This window comes from Halichoerus grypus, chromosome 2 (assembly GCF_964656455.1).
Source record: "Halichoerus grypus chromosome 2, mHalGry1.hap1.1, whole genome shotgun sequence".
Classification (NCBI taxonomy): domain Eukaryota; kingdom Metazoa; phylum Chordata; class Mammalia; order Carnivora; family Phocidae; genus Halichoerus; species Halichoerus grypus.
The window spans coordinates 154,532,953-154,549,308 of NC_135713.1; the positions used below are offsets into that span (position 1 = coordinate 154,532,953).

Genomic DNA, 16,356 nt, shown 5'->3' on the forward strand with positions numbered 1-16,356 from the left:
GAGTCAGAGACGCTCAATTGACAGAGCAACCCCCACCCCCACCCCCGGCGCCCCTATTTAGTATCTTTTTTGTCACATGAGACTGGCCCTTTGGTGAAGTCTCGCCTTCTTGACAAGGTTCCTAGCAAAGGTGTTCCAGCCTGGACTTGCCATGAACTTGATCTGTGGTTGTCTCTCAGGGAGCCTGCCCCTCGGGGAGCCCTGCACACCGGGGACTTAAACAGACACCCATCTTCCCACGGCGCTGGGGCCTCCGAGCCCGAGAGCAAGGGGTCGGCGGAGGTGGCTTCTCATGGAGCTGGGGTCTCCCCTTCTTCAGGGACGCCGGTCACACCGGCCAAGGGCCCACACTCATGGCCTCATTTACACTCAGTCACCTCTAAAGACCCTCTGCCCCCAATACCGCCACACTGTGAGGTGCTAGGGGCGATTTGAATCCTGGGGGGACACAATACAGCCCACAGAACCACTGCAAAGTTTACGATTTTTCTTTTTAGCATACTTTGTCGTATTTTTAGTAGGCTTGATGTAATTAGCGAGAGTTTAAAAAACCAAGACAGGCCTGGCTCACGTGCATGTGAAACCCAAGTGCTGTGTAAGAACCTGTCGTCTGACCAGAAAGGATACCCACGTGTTAGGATTTACTGAAGACCTTCCAGAGCTGCCCTGGGGAGCAGCTTCAGGGGGAAGAAAGGGACGGTCAAGCCCAGATGCCCAGGGAAGCGGAATTCACAAACGGAAGATTCGTCCCGCCACTCGACAGTCATTTTCCTGGACGGCTGTGTGCACAGCACTTTTGACGGTCACACCAAAAGCTGGTCACGTTTTCACCTGCCCATTTCAAAGCCTTGCTTCCCCACAGAAGTCTCACCAGGCACGGTCCCCAGGCTGCCAGCACCGGGCCACCTGCAGGTTGCTTACGAGCGCAGGGGTCCACATCCCACCCCGGACCCCGCGAATCCAGCTCTGGCCGGGAACCGGGGCTTTAACAAGCACCCAAGAGGCTCCCCGAGGCCGTGGGTCTCTGCTCCGAGGGCCGTGTGCTGCCGCGCGCGCACCCACAACTCACCCATGAGAAAAGTCATGCTTGCAAAACTCAACACACCTTTATTTCACACCCACGGCAACCCAGTCCGGGCAGACAAGTACCCTGTATTACAGCCACGATCAAGATGGCCTTCCTCCGTTTGGCAGGTCACTGAAAACCCCGCACATTTAAGTAACAATCACATAGAAGATTCCTAGAGAAACTGACCTAGCAATAGATTTCCTCTTCATTAGTAAACGCAGCAGGTACTTCCAGGGGAACACAATGCAAACCTGACCGTGAGATCTGCTAACCCGCGGGACTATAGACACATGCGCTTTCAGGTCTACAGATTACCACGACGTCCAAGAGCCTGATTTGACTGTCAGCAGCCACCAAGAACTCGAAGAGGAGAATCAAGGGCACTATGGAAATTTCACTCTTCCTGGAAATTCAGGCCCACACCGTGGACAAGGATCCAGGGCACCAGAGGGGCAGCAACGCTGATCTGAGGGCCCTGCTGACGTGGGGAAATGCAGCTGCCGTGCCTTTCCTGCTTCCCGAGGTCCCCTCCACCGGCCTCATGCTAACTTGGTCCTCTGGGCTCAAGTGACTGTTCGGTTGCAATCTTTACAGTTCCAAGAACTATCTTGGTGGAACCCAAGGGTAACATGCCCTGTCCACGGTTTGGGTCGGACAGCTCTCAGATAGTAGACAAGATGCTCTTGTGGTGCGAAGGCCATTCTGTAGGTTGCATGTGCGTGTGTGTGTGTGTGTGTGTGTGTGTGTGTATCTTGGCTCCTATGGGAGACAAAGCTTTTTTCCTCTTCCACAAGAGAACACGCGGCCGGCACCGTGGCTCTGGCTAGCTCTTCCTCCTGTGTTCCCTCATGTGCGCGGCAATGGAACCTGCAATTTCTGCATTCTTCTTGTTCTGGCCAAAATAATCTAGGAATTGACCATCTGGTCCAATCAAGTACATGATTATTGTATGATCCACCTGCAGAGAAAGGGGGGAGGAGGGAGAGAAAGGACAAAAAGATTACTGAAATACGCTGCTTATTCTACTGAGTAAATACTGCAGGAGAGAATTTCACATTAATGCTTAAATAGCCTTTGTAATAGTGGTCATTTACAGAATGGGTCTAAGCCTACTGTAATAAATTCACGGTGACAAGTATCTAAAATCTTGTGTGTTCCAGAACTCTGCACTGACTACTGCTTTAAACAGCAGGTAGAACTTGGACTTCTGGTGGTTCCATCCGTGACAGGCGCGTCCACACAATCCCCGAGAATCCACTTCCAACAACTGACTACTGCTTTAGGAATATGTGCATAAATGTGTGTGTGTGTGTGTGTGTGTGTATTATTCCTCATTATTCCCAAATGCTGCCTACCACCTTTTAGGAGAATCCAGAAAACCCACCACTACTGTTAAGTATGTAATTTATAAATTTCAGCACAATATTTAGTCCTGATTATCAGTGATGCAAACGGAAACGTGAAAACAAGGGTTGCCCCCCCAGGAAATTTGTATCTACTACGCTGAATGATCCTATCAGAAGCAGATGACCTGGTAACTCCTTAGGAGCCGGAAATGCTGCACCTCCAAGGAGTCACCTTCAATTTATTATCTGTTTTCCAGGCAAAGCTCTGAAAACATTCCTAGCTCTAACTTGGGCTTAGATTAGTCATCAATTTTTTTATTTATATGCTTCCACCAAATCCCAGTTTAAATGAGAAGACTTGGCGCCTAGAGTCCTTGGAATTTATTGCAGGCTTGATTGCTATTTGGCAAGACAAAAAGAAAGACAGAAATACGATCACACATACCAAACCGGAGCCACCCCCAAATGTACCCGCCACACATTATAGGTCTGTGAGGTTATTACTTCTTTATATACACACATTCACAAGGAGAGAGCAAATGGAAAGAGCCACTTGCCTGCGTGCATAAGGAAGGAATGTACGCCAAGAGCTCAAACAGCTGCTGATTTCATGTGTCTTGGAATAACCTACTGCAGGAGCAGGACACGGAGGACAGGGGAGCTGCACTTCTCCGCACATCCGACAGTCACAGCAGAGTCTCCGGCCTCCATCTTTCTCCCTACTTCTCCCTTTTTCCCACTCTATTCTCTCTCTCCCTTAAAAGACTAGAACTCCAGTGAATTTCTCTTACGAGTGTGCTTAATATAAGTTACTCTCTAATATGGAGTGAAAATATTGTTCCATCCGCATCTGCCAAACTGGTCAGTGGTCACGTCTCGACGTTCAGTGGCTTGTGGGCAGAGCGAATCGCCGTGTGTCTCTAACACAGAGTGCTTTAAAGTGTGAGTAGTTCCTAGGATAGAGAAAGGAAGCTGGTGTGGACTGACACGCTCTTCCTCACGCCGCCTTCGTCCCGGAGCCAGGTATCCTCCTCCTCTACAAGTGATCCAAAGGGCTCGAGAGTAAGTTAAATCATTAGTAAGTGCCAGACCTAAGCTTACATCCGGGTCTGTCCACTTTCACAGTCCACCCCTTCTACCAGCTCGTTGCCACAATCTCTGCGGCTTTTCTGACGGGTGAGTTTTCTGGACACATTATGTTTTGAAAAGGTAACGTGCACATAAAAATGCACATGGGAATATACAGTAAACGTATGCAGCAGAAATCTGCCACTTGTTCCAGACGCCCAGAGTCCCTCCATTGTGCTCAGAGGGAACCACTGTCACCAGTTCCTTCTGGATGCTTCCAGGGAAACTGCCTGCACTTATTACTGTGTGTCTACTTCTTTCACCACCAGCACTTCTTCCTGGGAGTAACAACACACTGTAGCTGCTTTCTCATTTGACAAGGGACTGGACACCGTTCTGAGTACCTACACAGTAGCCTTTAAAAATCGGTTGCTTGGTTTTCTGTCTTCTCTAAGAACAGTGCTGTAGGGTGCAGGCATAGAAAAATTCCCCAAAGCAGAATCTCTGAAGTAAAAGGTATTCCACTTTAAATGTGACAAACTGCCCCCCCAAAGAGGGTGTATCACTTAAATTCCTATCATCCACGCAGGGTGGGTGCCTGTTCTTCCAAATTCACTCCAACAGTGTATTCCCTCTTTTCCCAAACTAGATTTCAACAATATTTCAAACTTTTGACCTCTGCTGATCTAACAGGTAGAAAGTGGCATTACACTGTGTAATTCCCATTCTTTCATTTTGAGTGGAACTGAACATCTTTTCTTGGGTTTGAAAGCCTGTTGTAGTATTTTTCTTTCTTATTTTTTTTTTTTAGAGAGCAAGAGCATGGGGGCGGGCAGAGGGAGAGGGAGAGAGAATCTTAAGCAGACTCCCCGCTGAGCACAGAGCCTGACGCAGGGCTTCATCTCACGACCCTGAGACCATGACCTGAGCCGCAATCAAGAGTCGGATGCTTAATGGACTGAGCCACCCAGGCGCCCCAAGTTGTAGTGTTTTTCAAAACCACTTCCTATGTAACACAGACTAAGGTAATACCATATATACATAGCAGTGATGTACACGCTTAGCTTCCGACGGAATCCTAAGTGTCTGGCTTGCCCACTTGACAAGTACTATCTGTCTGAAGACTCCACGGGCGCTCGAGAGTCAGAAGCTTCCCTTCTGTGGCTCCTGAGATTAAGAAAACCTCACTCGGTTAAGACACTCCCTCACTCCCTGCAGGCCCTTAAGTCTTGACAGAAGCTTCCCATACCATCCTGTGGATGAAGATCTGTGGCCTCAAGGCACAGACGGCGTACCAATGAAAGACCCAACAAGCTGGAGAGCGCCTCCCCCTACTGGTTGATTTAGCAAATGTATAGCAACGACCTCACTGGTTCTTTTTTTGTGCTTACTTTAATTCCAGTGCAGTTAATAATATCCAGCGTTATATTAGCTTCAGATGTACAACTCACTGGTTCTGATCAAAAGGTCAAATTCTTAGTGCAGCAGACTAGTATGTCTCAAAATGGGGTCTAGCATGAATTCCAGAGGGTCCAAGAAGTCTCTATGAGACTTACATATTTTATCTGCAGGGGCACCTGGTGGTTCAGTCGGGTATGCGTCTGCCTTCGGCTCAGGTCATGATCCCTTGGGTCATGATCTCTTGGTCCTGGAAGAGAGCCGCGAGTCAGGCTCCTTGCTCGGCGGGGAGTCTGCTTTACTCCTCTCTCTCTCCGCCCCTCCCCAGTGCTCACGCACTCTTGCTCTCTCTCTCTCAAATAAATAAATAAAAATCTATAAAAAAAAAAAAAAGACTTAAATTTATCTGTATTCTAATTTTTAAAATGAAAAAAGTTACCATTCACATTCTGGATTCTGTGCAGGACTACCTTATGACTGAATACAAATCTCAGCACCCAAAGGCACGTTTATGTTTATGATCTGCAGGGCACGCAGCTGTCCCTACTGGTTACAGTATCAGGAAAATGATGTGTTCTTGCTGAGTCAAGACCAACCAGTCAAAGCAGACCACACAACCCGATGTTCCCAAGTATTTTACGTAAGACACGAAGGCCAGCTGATGGTATAGTTGGGCATCAATCTGAGAGCGCCCCGACCCAAACCATGGTTTGTAGATAGACTCTTAACGACTAATCGCTTTGCTCAACCAATGTTACAGAGAAGCCAGGGCACGGGGGGAAATCTGAACTGCTACCACAAGGTCAACTATTAACAGACAGGAAGAAACGTCCAGTTTGAGAAGAAACCTGGGTGGGCAGGCGGTGCGGGTGCCCTTCGTGGTGTTTCACTGTGACGGCACAGCTGAGAGAAGGAACGAGGCAACATGGACACCCGCCCCGGGCTGGTGGGGCAGCGTCGCGGAATATGCCAATGCAGAGCTGCACCAGCGCTGCCCCGTCTGTCCTTCAACAGCAGGAAGCAAATACAAACATGTAGTTGTGCAAAGCATATAGTTGCTAGGAAAATAAACCTTCCAGAAAGTCAACCTTCTCATGGCTTTCGCTCTTTTCTCTTGCTTTTCAGAACTCTGATGCATTCCAAAAATGCACGTCCCCAGGGCCTTGCACCGCTTCTTACGCTCTTCCCTGGGGACATGGGGAGAACCTATACAATGTTCTGAATTCAAACAAGCGTTGCCCCCAAATGATGGCTTCTCTTTATTTCCAATGTGGTATCCAAGCATCACGTTCTACTGAATCTAAAATACCACTCACTGTGTATCCTCCCATAATTTTATGGGCCACTAAGAAGGAAAACAGGCAATGAAGTTATGAGAACAGTGAATATACATTAAACCAGCATTCTTGAAAAAGCGATACTTCTACTGTCCTTTCAAATATCCCCAATTTCTGAGGAATTTGTGCTGATCTCAGCCTTTCTTTTATTTTTTTTTAAAGATTTTATTTATTTATTTGAGAGAGAGAGAGAGAGCACAAGCAGGGTGAGGGGCAGAGGGAGAAGCAGACTCCCCGCTATGCAGGGAGCCTGATGCAGGGCTCGATCCCAGGACCCTGGGATCATGACCTGAACCGAAGGCAGATGCTTAACGACTGAGCCACCCAGGCGCCCCTTTCTTTCATTTCTGAAGCCAGTCGTTCGAGCTGTAGGACCGTGCGGGGCCTGAGAGCCAGCCTGTGGGTGACACCCAAGCATTTACTTACTATGTAGTCCTCATCCTCGTCCTTGGGGCCAGGGCTGTAATACACCCTGTATGCTCGGGCCACTTGATCAATCTCTTCTTTGCTGCCAGTCAGGCCAACCAGTTTGGGAGAAAATTCTGAATAAAAAATTAGAAATGCAGTGAAAAATGAGCAGCAAGTGAGTCCCCCCCCCCCCGACCTGGACTTTAAAAACCAGTCTCAGTTATAAGGCAGCTCTCCTGCCACTGTCTTCTGGGGGTCCCTGAACACTCCCTCGTGATTCACAGGAAAAGAAATGCATCCAGAACATATGCAAATTCTCCTCCATAATAAAGAAGTCACATTCACCAAGACAGGCCATGTTCTGGGCCATCAAATGCACCCCAACAGATTTAAAAGAACAGAAACCGTATGACGTGCTCTCAGACCACAGTGCAGTTAAAAGAGAAGTCAGTAACGGAAAGATAAGTGGAAAAGCCCAAGACACATGGAGATGAAAACTTCTGAATAATACACGGGTCAAAGAAGGAATCTCAAGAGAAACTGAAAAGTATTTTGAACTAAGTGAAAATGAAAACACAACTTATCGAAATTTGTGGGATGCAGCCAAAGCAGTGCTTTGAGGGATATTTGTGGCACTGAATTCGTACACTGAAGAGACCTAAAATCGGGACTCTAAATATCCCCCTTAGGAAGCTAGAGAAAGAAAAGCAAATTAAATCCAAAGTGAACAGAGAAAGGAATGAGAGCAGAAATCAATGAAACTGAAAACAGGAAATCGGTAGAGGAAAAGCAACGAAACCCAAAGCTGGTTCTTTATAAATATGTAAGTCAGATCCTTTCAAAATGATCTTGTAAAGATCTGAAGGGAATGGATTCTAATTATTTAAATCACATTTTTTGTTAACATAGTTGCTTTTTTTTTTAAAAAAGATTTTATTTATTTATTTGACAGAGAGAGAGATAGCGAGAGCAGGAACACAAGCAGGGGGAGTGGGAGAGGGAGAAGCAGGCTTCCTGCTGAGCAGGGAGCCCGATGCGGGGCTCGATCCCAGGACCCTGGGATCATGACCTGAGCCGAAGGCAGACGCTTAACGACTGAGCCACCCAGGTGCCCAATTTAGTTGCTTTTAAATACTTAAATATATTCTGAGACATGTGAAGTTTATAGATAGATATTGTCATGAATTAAGCAGTACAGTTTTTCATTGTGTCCTGAAAAAAAGGTTTGCTTCCCGATTCAGTCATCCCAGGCCAACAGCTGTATCTCATTTTCCAGCAAACAATCTCACTGCATGCATCTGCTGCTCGGTTTTTGGGATTCATGGGAGTGAGCTGGTAGAAGTCACTTAAAACACCTGGATTCATCAGACTACAGAGATGACAGTCCAACACCTAACAGCAGGACCGTCTTCCAAAGGTAGAGAAAAAAAACCTACTGTCATTTCTAATTCATCCTGAATTGAAAAACTGTTCAGATACTGAAAAAGCAGGATGGCTTGTTTTTCTTTTCCATTCTGAGAGAAGAGTGAATGAAGTCTACATTGGTTGCATGTCCAAACCTTTTTAAAAAAACTGTTGAAATCGCAGTAATTTTCTACACATGAACTTCAATATTTTTAAATTCCCCCCGGTTCCAATTCAACTGGTAAAGAATTTTGAAAGAACGGATCTTTCAAAAACTCTAAGAGCTTAAACAGATGTACGTATGTGCCGGTGAAGAGTATTACTGTACAGTTTTTGCATTTCAGTTATGAGAACTCGCATCTCCCCTCATCTGGGGACATTTAGGATTTGGTTAACCTGCGGTAACAAACTGGTGACAACATAACACACTTACACTAGAGATCGTTTGTCACCCAAGGAGTCACACCTGCTTTAGGAAATAACTATGTCATTGTTCAAATTCCTGCTGAATCTGTACACTGTAAACATACATTCGCCTTAAATATCTAATAAAAACTCTAAAACTTCAAGAAAAAATAAACCTTTCTAACCTTCGGCTGGGTAAAGATTTCTTACAAATGAAACCAAAAGATTTATCTATAAAAGAATATGCTAATAAACTGGATTTCATCAAAACTGAAAACTGCTTGGGGCGCCTGGGTGGCTCAGTCGTTAAGCATCTGCCTTCAGCTCAGGTCATGGTCCCGGGGTCCTGGGATCGAGCCCCGCATCGGGCTCCCTGCTCCGCGAGAAGCCTGCTTCTCCCTCTCCCACTCCCCCTGCTTGTGTTCCCTCTCTCGCTGTGTCTCTGTCAAATAAATAAATAAAATCTTAAAAAAACAAACACAAAAACTGAAAACTGCTCTTTAAACCACATTAAGAGACTGAAATGACAAGCCACAGACTGGGAGAAAATGTCTGTGAATCATACACCCGATAAAAGACTCGTATTGGGAATATATGTGATAAACAAATACAAGTAAAATGAACAGCCCCATAGAATTGAGCGAAAGATATGAAAAGACACTTCACCAAAGAAGACATACAGGTGGTAAGAACACGAAAAGATGCTTAATATTTTTTTATTTTTAAAGATTTTATTTATTTGACAGAGAGCTAGAGAGAGAGCATAAGTAGGCAGAGCAGCAGGTAGAGGGAGAGGGAGAAGCAGGCTCTCCGCTGAGCAGGGAGCCCGATGAGGGGCTTGATCCCAGGACCCTGGGCATGACCTGAGCTGAAGGCAGATGCTTAACCGATTGAACCACCCAGGCGCCCCTAGTATTTTTTTTTTTCTGAAGATTTATTTGAGAGAGAGAACGAGCGAGTGAGGGGAGGGGCAGTGGGAGATGGAAAGAGAATCCCAAGCAGACCCTACTGAGCATGGAGCCTGACAGAGGGCTTGATCTCATCACCCCAAGATCAGGCTGGGGCTGAAACCAAGACTGGATACTTTAACCAACTGAGCCACCCAGGCGTCCCAGATGCTTACTATCAAGGGTCATTAGGGCGAAGCATAGCAAATGCACGATGAGCGGCCAGCGAACACCTAGTGAAGTGGCTACAGTCAAAGGCCGGCCATATCAAGTGTGGTGAGGATGGGCAGGAGCTAGAGCTCTCTCACACGCGGCTGGTGGGAATGTAAAAATGTACAACCACTCTGGAAAACTGTTTATCAGTTTCTTAAAAAGATGAACGTGCACCTACCACATGATCCAACAACATACTCGTATGCTTTTACTCAAGAGAAATGGAAGTACGTGTCCGTACAAAGACTTGGACTTGAATGCCCTGTAGCAGCCCCGAACTGGAAGTAACTCTAATGTCCATCACCAGAACACTGCTCAGCAATAAAAGAGTGAACTGCTGACACAGGCGAAAACGTGGATGAGTCTCAAAAGCATTATGCTGAAAGAAGCCATAAAAAGAAAAAAGAGTATACAGTGTATAATTCTGTTCGCATAAACTTCTAGAAAATGCAAACTAACCTACATCGACAGAAAGCAGATCAGTGGGTGCCCGGAGACAGGAGGGGGGCATAGGGGAGGGAGGAGCAAGGGTGCAAGGAAACCGCTGGGGGTGACGGTAACGTCCAGTTTTGCTTGATGATTTCACAAGTGCAGACATACGACTGAAGGTAACAAACTGTAGACTTTATATATTTACGTGTTAGTGTATGTCGATTATATCTCAGTAAATATGTTAAATAACAAGGTACAGCAGGGCCTTCACAAAATACTTTTAAATAACCTCAAAGCTTTAGACGATATGCGTTACAATGTGTCATATGTAAAATTAAATGTAAAACTATTCATCGGTCCCCTTGACCAATAGCCTAAACCAATTTCACCATAATTAAAATTAAAATTCCAATTCCTGATTTTTCAGCACCCACGTTCCCGTCACTCCTATAACAACAAAACAGATTTTTATTGTCATCATTTTTCAGCTGAGGAAACCTGAGTCCCGAGAAATTCTGCAACTTGCCCAAGCTCCTAAGGACCTAAGCATTCATCTTTAATTCTACCATAACCTAGTCTGTAAAAATGCCTTCTCATAGGTTTTAACTTGCACGTGGAGATGTTTCAACTTTCCCATGAAAAGTTATACATGTGTCTCTGTCATAATAAATGTTCTGGATTTATAAAATATGTGTTAGGACCTCAAACTGTATATAAAGTCTCTAATCTCCCAACCTACACACTCCCAGGATTTAGGTTTGTCCTAATTTTACAGAGAGAATGAGGTACAGAGCTGGAATTAGAAGCAATGTGTCTTCACTCTCTACTTAACGTTCTGTCAGCTTTGTTGATGTATGAAGGCCAAGTTCAGTCTTTCCTGTGACAAAATAAACAGAGCTGTGCATTGGGAATTGAGAAACTTGTTTATTTGCTTATCAGCCAAAGTCACAACTGAGCCGCACCTTTTCATCCTCTCTAAACCTGATGATAATATCATTTGTCCTATTTCATGAGGCATGTAAGGTCAAATGAGTTGATCTTTCAAAAACTCTAAAAGCTTAAACAAATGTAAAGTATTATTATTCTTTTAGTATTTTAATTTTATTTATTTGAGAGAGAGAGAGAAAACCTGTGTGTGAGCGGGTGGGGGGGGTGCAGAGGGAGAAAGAATCTCCAGCAGACTCCCCACTAAGCAGAGAGCCTGACGCAGGGCTCAATCCCAGGACCCTGAGATCATGACCTGAGCTGAAGTTGAGGGTTGGATGCTTAACTGACTGATCCACCCAGGTGCCCCGAGATGTAAATATTATTAATAAGACATACCTTTCACATAATTTGCGATGGCTTCTTTTGTGTCCCTTTCTGGGTCAATAGTGATGAAAAGTGGAGTTAAATTCGGCAGAGTTGGAATATTATCTGAAAGAAAGTTCTCACTGATCAGTATTCACACTCTAGGGGAGAAGAGGAACCCCGGCAATAGTAAGTGCTTCAGCAAGGCGTTCAGGAAGCAGAGGGACACCGAACATTCGCGTGCAGAGGGCAGGGCGGGGCAGGGGATGGGACGGCCTGCAGAGGAGCAGAAGTCCACAGTATCTGTGCAGGAACCAGATAATTATCCTACCGAACACCTGCACCAGTTTGTGCACGTTACCCAGATCACATCGTGTGGCTATCTCGCGTCCTGATCCAACCTGATGTTTGCAGTCTGCCCCCCGCAATAATCATCAGGGCGATAATCATCAATAAAGGCTGGATCCCCTGAAACAATCTATTTTAAGAAGGACATACCCGCTTCCTCATTGGTCATAAATGCAGCTGACTGCACAGCACAGACCATACCAGTGACTTTCCAGTCTGTGTGTCACGTGCACGAAGGCAGGGTCAGTGATGGGCGTCTACGATCAAGGAAGGGGCACAATGCAGAGCTACGGGAAACCAGACCTCCCGGCATTTACAAGCTCCCTCTGGTAGAGGATACGGTCACAGGAATCAAAGCAGTGAACAAGCGCGATGCTGAGATTTTATGTTCTCACAATGAACCCAAATGATCACGACACCCGACCCGACAGTAATACGAGAACGTGAAAAGCGTGGTAACGTTAAGGACATTAAGTAAACGTACTTTTTATACTCAGTGATGGCTTACCTATCTCATCCACGACTTGAATCATTTTTTCTAGTTCTTCTGGACAGACATCAGGGCAATGAGTGAAACCAAAATAAATCAATACCCACTGACCCACGTAGTCTTTGTCAGTTTTGGGCTCTCCGGTATGTGTTGTGAGGGAAAACGGGCCCCCCAGCAAAGGCTTCCCCAGGCTTCGCTGCCGTTCCTTCTCCAGCTCTTGAAGAGATACAAACACGCACGTTACACAAGTCCATCTAACCGCAGGCACCGAAATGCCTGATGTACGGTCAGTTCTGTACTCGTGACTGTGGGGGCACAGACTGTGGAGAACAGTCTGCTTCCAATCAGCTTAAAAATCTTTTAAGAAAATTAAGTATCCAACAATGAACAAAATCAAATCAAATGCTATGGTGTGTAGTAAGGACCAAGAAGAAAAAGCAGTAAAGATGCTGCTGTCTCTTCTGAAACAATTCAGCCAAGTCGTGAGGCGTGGCCATGACCAGGGCGGGGGCTGCCGTCTGGAGTCTTAGCCTGAGTGTCCCGAGGCGGGCATCTGAGTGGGGCAGGGACAGGGGCCATGGGACCTTAGTTACACACAAGGGATGAACCATAAATAAGCAGATTAAAGGTAAGGGTCACACATGGCAGAAGAGGTAGAAAGATGGACGAAGAGAATCAGAACGCACCCTGTAGCATCGAGCCGACACTGCAGGTGCCCGTGTGAACTTGTGGCTGAGATACTTACAGATACAGAAATAAATGGAGATGTAAGTACATACATCTAGTTTCTAGCTCAGTCCACGGAGAGGACCCTGGAGCAAACACAACCCAGAAGCGATGAGCCCGTCTCCTGACTTCTAAGTATCATCCTCCACTAAAAGGAAACAGGGCTTTTTGGAGAAATGGCTGGTATTGGGGCCACGGAAGAGGAAGTACAAGAGCCAGATTTAAGGAAGAACTCAACATTGGAGGCAGGTCAAAAGGAACAGGAAGTTGCTCAGACTCCCAGGGACCAATGCGGGACAATCTGAGCATCAAAATAAAGAGAATATGGATTACAGTTCTCGGAATAAATAGGAAAGCAGAAGTTGGTATGGACATACACGCACGGAGAGTTTGGTGGGGACTGGAATATTTACATATGTAAATACACACCACAAAACATACGTTAACGTTTTCGGTAGAGAAGGCTGACTCATGCATGATCAATGAACATTACCAGTAATGTGACAAAGTGAAATCACATGGTACCAGACTAGCAGCAGTGGGAACACAGCATCACTTTTTGTGATATCCTTGCCAAAAGGACATGACCTGAATCTAATTGTGAGGAAATCAGACAAACTCAAACTAAGAGGCATTTTACAAAATAACAAAGTTTTCAAGGTCATGAAAGTCACACCAAGACCGAGAAACTGCTACAGATGGAAGGGGACTAAAGAGACAAGTAGGTACAAGAATGGTTCTGACCCGGATCCTTTTGCGATAAGGAACATCAAGGTGCAACACTTGAATAAGGTCTGAAGGCTGAACGGCAGTTAACATGTCGATGTTAATGTTCTGATTTTGACGGCTGCATTATGATTATGTTGGGAGAACGTACTTGTTTGTAAAATGTACACAGTGAAGCATTTGATGAGGCGTCATGTCGGCAAATGCTCTCAGATAATTTAGAAGTACTTTCAATAGTTTCATAATAATTTTCTTTATTAAACAAATACTATTGCAGGCGAAATTCCAAACTAAAGTCAAAAGTTTGCATATCCCAGAACTGTCTGCCCCTACTTTCCCAGCTTCTCAGATTTGTTTCTTTGTGAAACTAAAGGAACTTAATTTCTCATTAGAGTATGAAAATCACATCAATAAAACACTGGTTGTTATACAAAAGAAACACATCTACTTGTCGATACGGATCTTATATCGCTAAGATTCTAAAGCCTATGAATTCTTGCAGATTTAAACACATCCTTTGTATCATGGCATCAAAAGAGACTCTAAAGAACCCAAACCGATTTAAGTGATATTTTAAAGGTTTACTGGAAACCTTTAAACCAAATCTTAAAAGCCCGGACAATTCACTGAAGTATAAAGTTCTTGCAAACAATGTCTAAACACTTCCCATGCTAATCCAAAGCCATTCCTGGCACCCCCTGACCACGTTCTCCCAATCTCTGCTCATCATCCGTGGTCAGCCTCTGGCCTCTCCCTCTGTTGATACTCAGTAGTTTGCAGTAGGGGCTGGCCCTTCTTCGGCCCTCAGAGCATCCTGGGCTCCCCCCGGCTTGGCAGAACCTCATCTAGTGAAATCCTTTAATTCTGTGTCTGCTTCCCTGTCATGTGCACCTCAATGGCTGGAATGCATCTTGGTCATCTCCGTACCCTCCGGGCTTCACCACCCACCTCCAAACCTGTCCACAGTAAGTCTTTTCATACTGTTAGACAGGGTATCTTGGACTGGATCCTGGACCAGATAAAAGACAAAACACTGGCGAATTCCAAATCAAGTGAAGAGTATTGCACCAATTTTAATTTCTTAATTTTGATAAATGAGCCATGGTTATATAATTTGTTAACAGTAGGGGAAGCCAGGTGAAAGGTCCATAGGAACTCTCTATGCCATCTTTATAAGTATTCTGTTCATCTAAAATTATTTCAAGATAAGAATTTTAAAAACAAAATAAAAGATGTTAGAAAAGGATTTTATTTCGAGCTGACAGGAGGATAGATATCTACTTACTCTCTGTCTTTTCTTTCTTGAAGTACTTCATTCCAGCCAATAAAGCTCCACCAATTGCAAATGTGAATGCCAAAGACTTCCAGGAAACCGGCTACTGGGGCACAGATTTCAAAGAAAAACACTAGTAAGATGCAAACATTTCATACTAAATTTACTATGTGGCTTTTAATATACATAAATACAGGTCTTGATTCTGTTAAATATGTGCAATGTTTCCACTTTACTCTGGGGTGAAAAACTACCAACAGAGTCTGGGCGCACTTACATCTGGGCTGTGATCACAATTACAGAAGCATTCATTCCCAAGGGGAAAGAAAGTCCTGAAGTGCATTTCATGTGAAAGACACCCAAAGCTCAAGTCCCACGACTGTTACTAAGTGGGACCCTGACTCCCAACTGCTGATTTGAAAACCAGTTAATTATGTGATTGTGCTGATACTGGGAACATAAATAAAATTCGGGAGGCTGACCTAACTCTGGCTTCCAGAAGTAACAAAGCCGAAGTAGAAATGGAGCTTCTTGCAAATTACTCCTTTTCCCTCGTTTTCAAGTCCCAAGGTTAGTAAGATGTCGACTCCCTCGGCCTCATTGATTAACCTTCCTCCCCCAGCCTCTAAAGCCCACTTCTCTTACCCATCACTAGGGCGTAGTGGGGGTCAGAACTAGAACCTGGGAGAAACCAAAGAAAAAGGCATACCCTGCACGCAACTACGACCCACATTTTGCTCAATTTCAACATACACACCGAACCTCTAAAGGGGGTTCACGTGACAGAAATGAACATGCTCTGACTCCTCAATCGTGGTCAACTTAAGGCCGAGACCCCCAGGAAAACCCGAACCCTATTTTCGGGGTATTCTGGGAGAAGGGGACGCAAAACTAAAACGCAAGCCCGAGAATCCAGCCGCGTGGGGAAGGCGTCAGTTCTCAGGTTCTCCCTTTCCGGCTGGACTACGGGCGAAGCAAGGGAAAAGAGGGAGGAGAGTGTGCGACCCCCGCCGGTAAGGCTGAGCTGGGGAGCATTTCCGAGGTCACCACCAAGCGGGACGGGGAGGCCGTAGGGCGGAGTGCAGGGGCGACGAGCAAAGAGAGGGCTGCAGGTGTGCACTCACCCCGGGCTTGGAGGGGCGCATGGGGTCTCTGCGGCCCTTGGGCTCGGGGCCGGACGACCCTGGAGGGGGCGGCATCCCCGTGCTCAAGGGCCGGCTTCCCCGGCCGCTGCGAGCCAGCTCCGAGGTCTGCCACGCCGCCTCTCGCCGCGTGCCGAGCTGCCTCAGCCAGACTCTGGCGGCCCCCTCCGCCGGGGCCCAGCCGAGCCCGTGAGGCAGGAGCCGCCAAAGTCGGCCCCCCGGAAGCCGCATGCTGGGGCTGGGGACCAGCCAGAGCCCCGCCATGCACTCGGGGGACCGCGCCTCCTTTGACCCGCCCCCCGACTTCCGGCGCAGTTTCCACGTCCTCCGGAAG

The 16,356-nt window shown here is 46.1% G+C and overlaps 1 protein-coding gene across 1 annotated transcript; it reads right to left on the reverse strand.

The window, feature by feature from the left end:
- Positions 1 to 1,084: 1,084 nt before the first annotated feature.
- SCO1 (synthesis of cytochrome C oxidase 1) lies at positions 1,085 to 16,344 on the reverse strand. Its single transcript, XM_078067927.1, has 6 exons — positions 16,005 to 16,344; positions 14,893 to 14,983; positions 12,174 to 12,371; positions 11,351 to 11,443; positions 6,645 to 6,760; positions 1,085 to 2,027 (listed from the first exon to the last, which is right to left on the reverse strand). Exons 1-6 carry the CDS (start codon positions 16,284 to 16,286, stop codon positions 1,893 to 1,895), a joined length of 915 nt encoding a protein of 304 aa, XP_077924053.1. The 5' UTR covers positions 16,287 to 16,344; the 3' UTR covers positions 1,085 to 1,892.
- Positions 16,345 to 16,356: the final 12 nt, after the last annotated feature.

Bases quoted from the DNA above. Each gene is read 5' to 3' on its own strand.
- SCO1 (XM_078067927.1), bottom strand. From the start codon at position 16,286: ATGGCGGGGCTCTGGCTGGTCCCCAGCCCCAGCATGCGGCTTCCGGGG. The intron at 12,372-14,892 runs GTAAGTAGATAT...TATCTCTTCAAG, and splicing joins CAAGAAAGAAAAGACAGAGA to AGCTGGAGAAGGAACGGCAG. The intron at 6,761-11,350 runs GTATGTCTTATT...TTTTTTATTCAG, and splicing joins CATCGCAAATTATGTGAAAG to AATTTTCTCCCAAACTGGTT.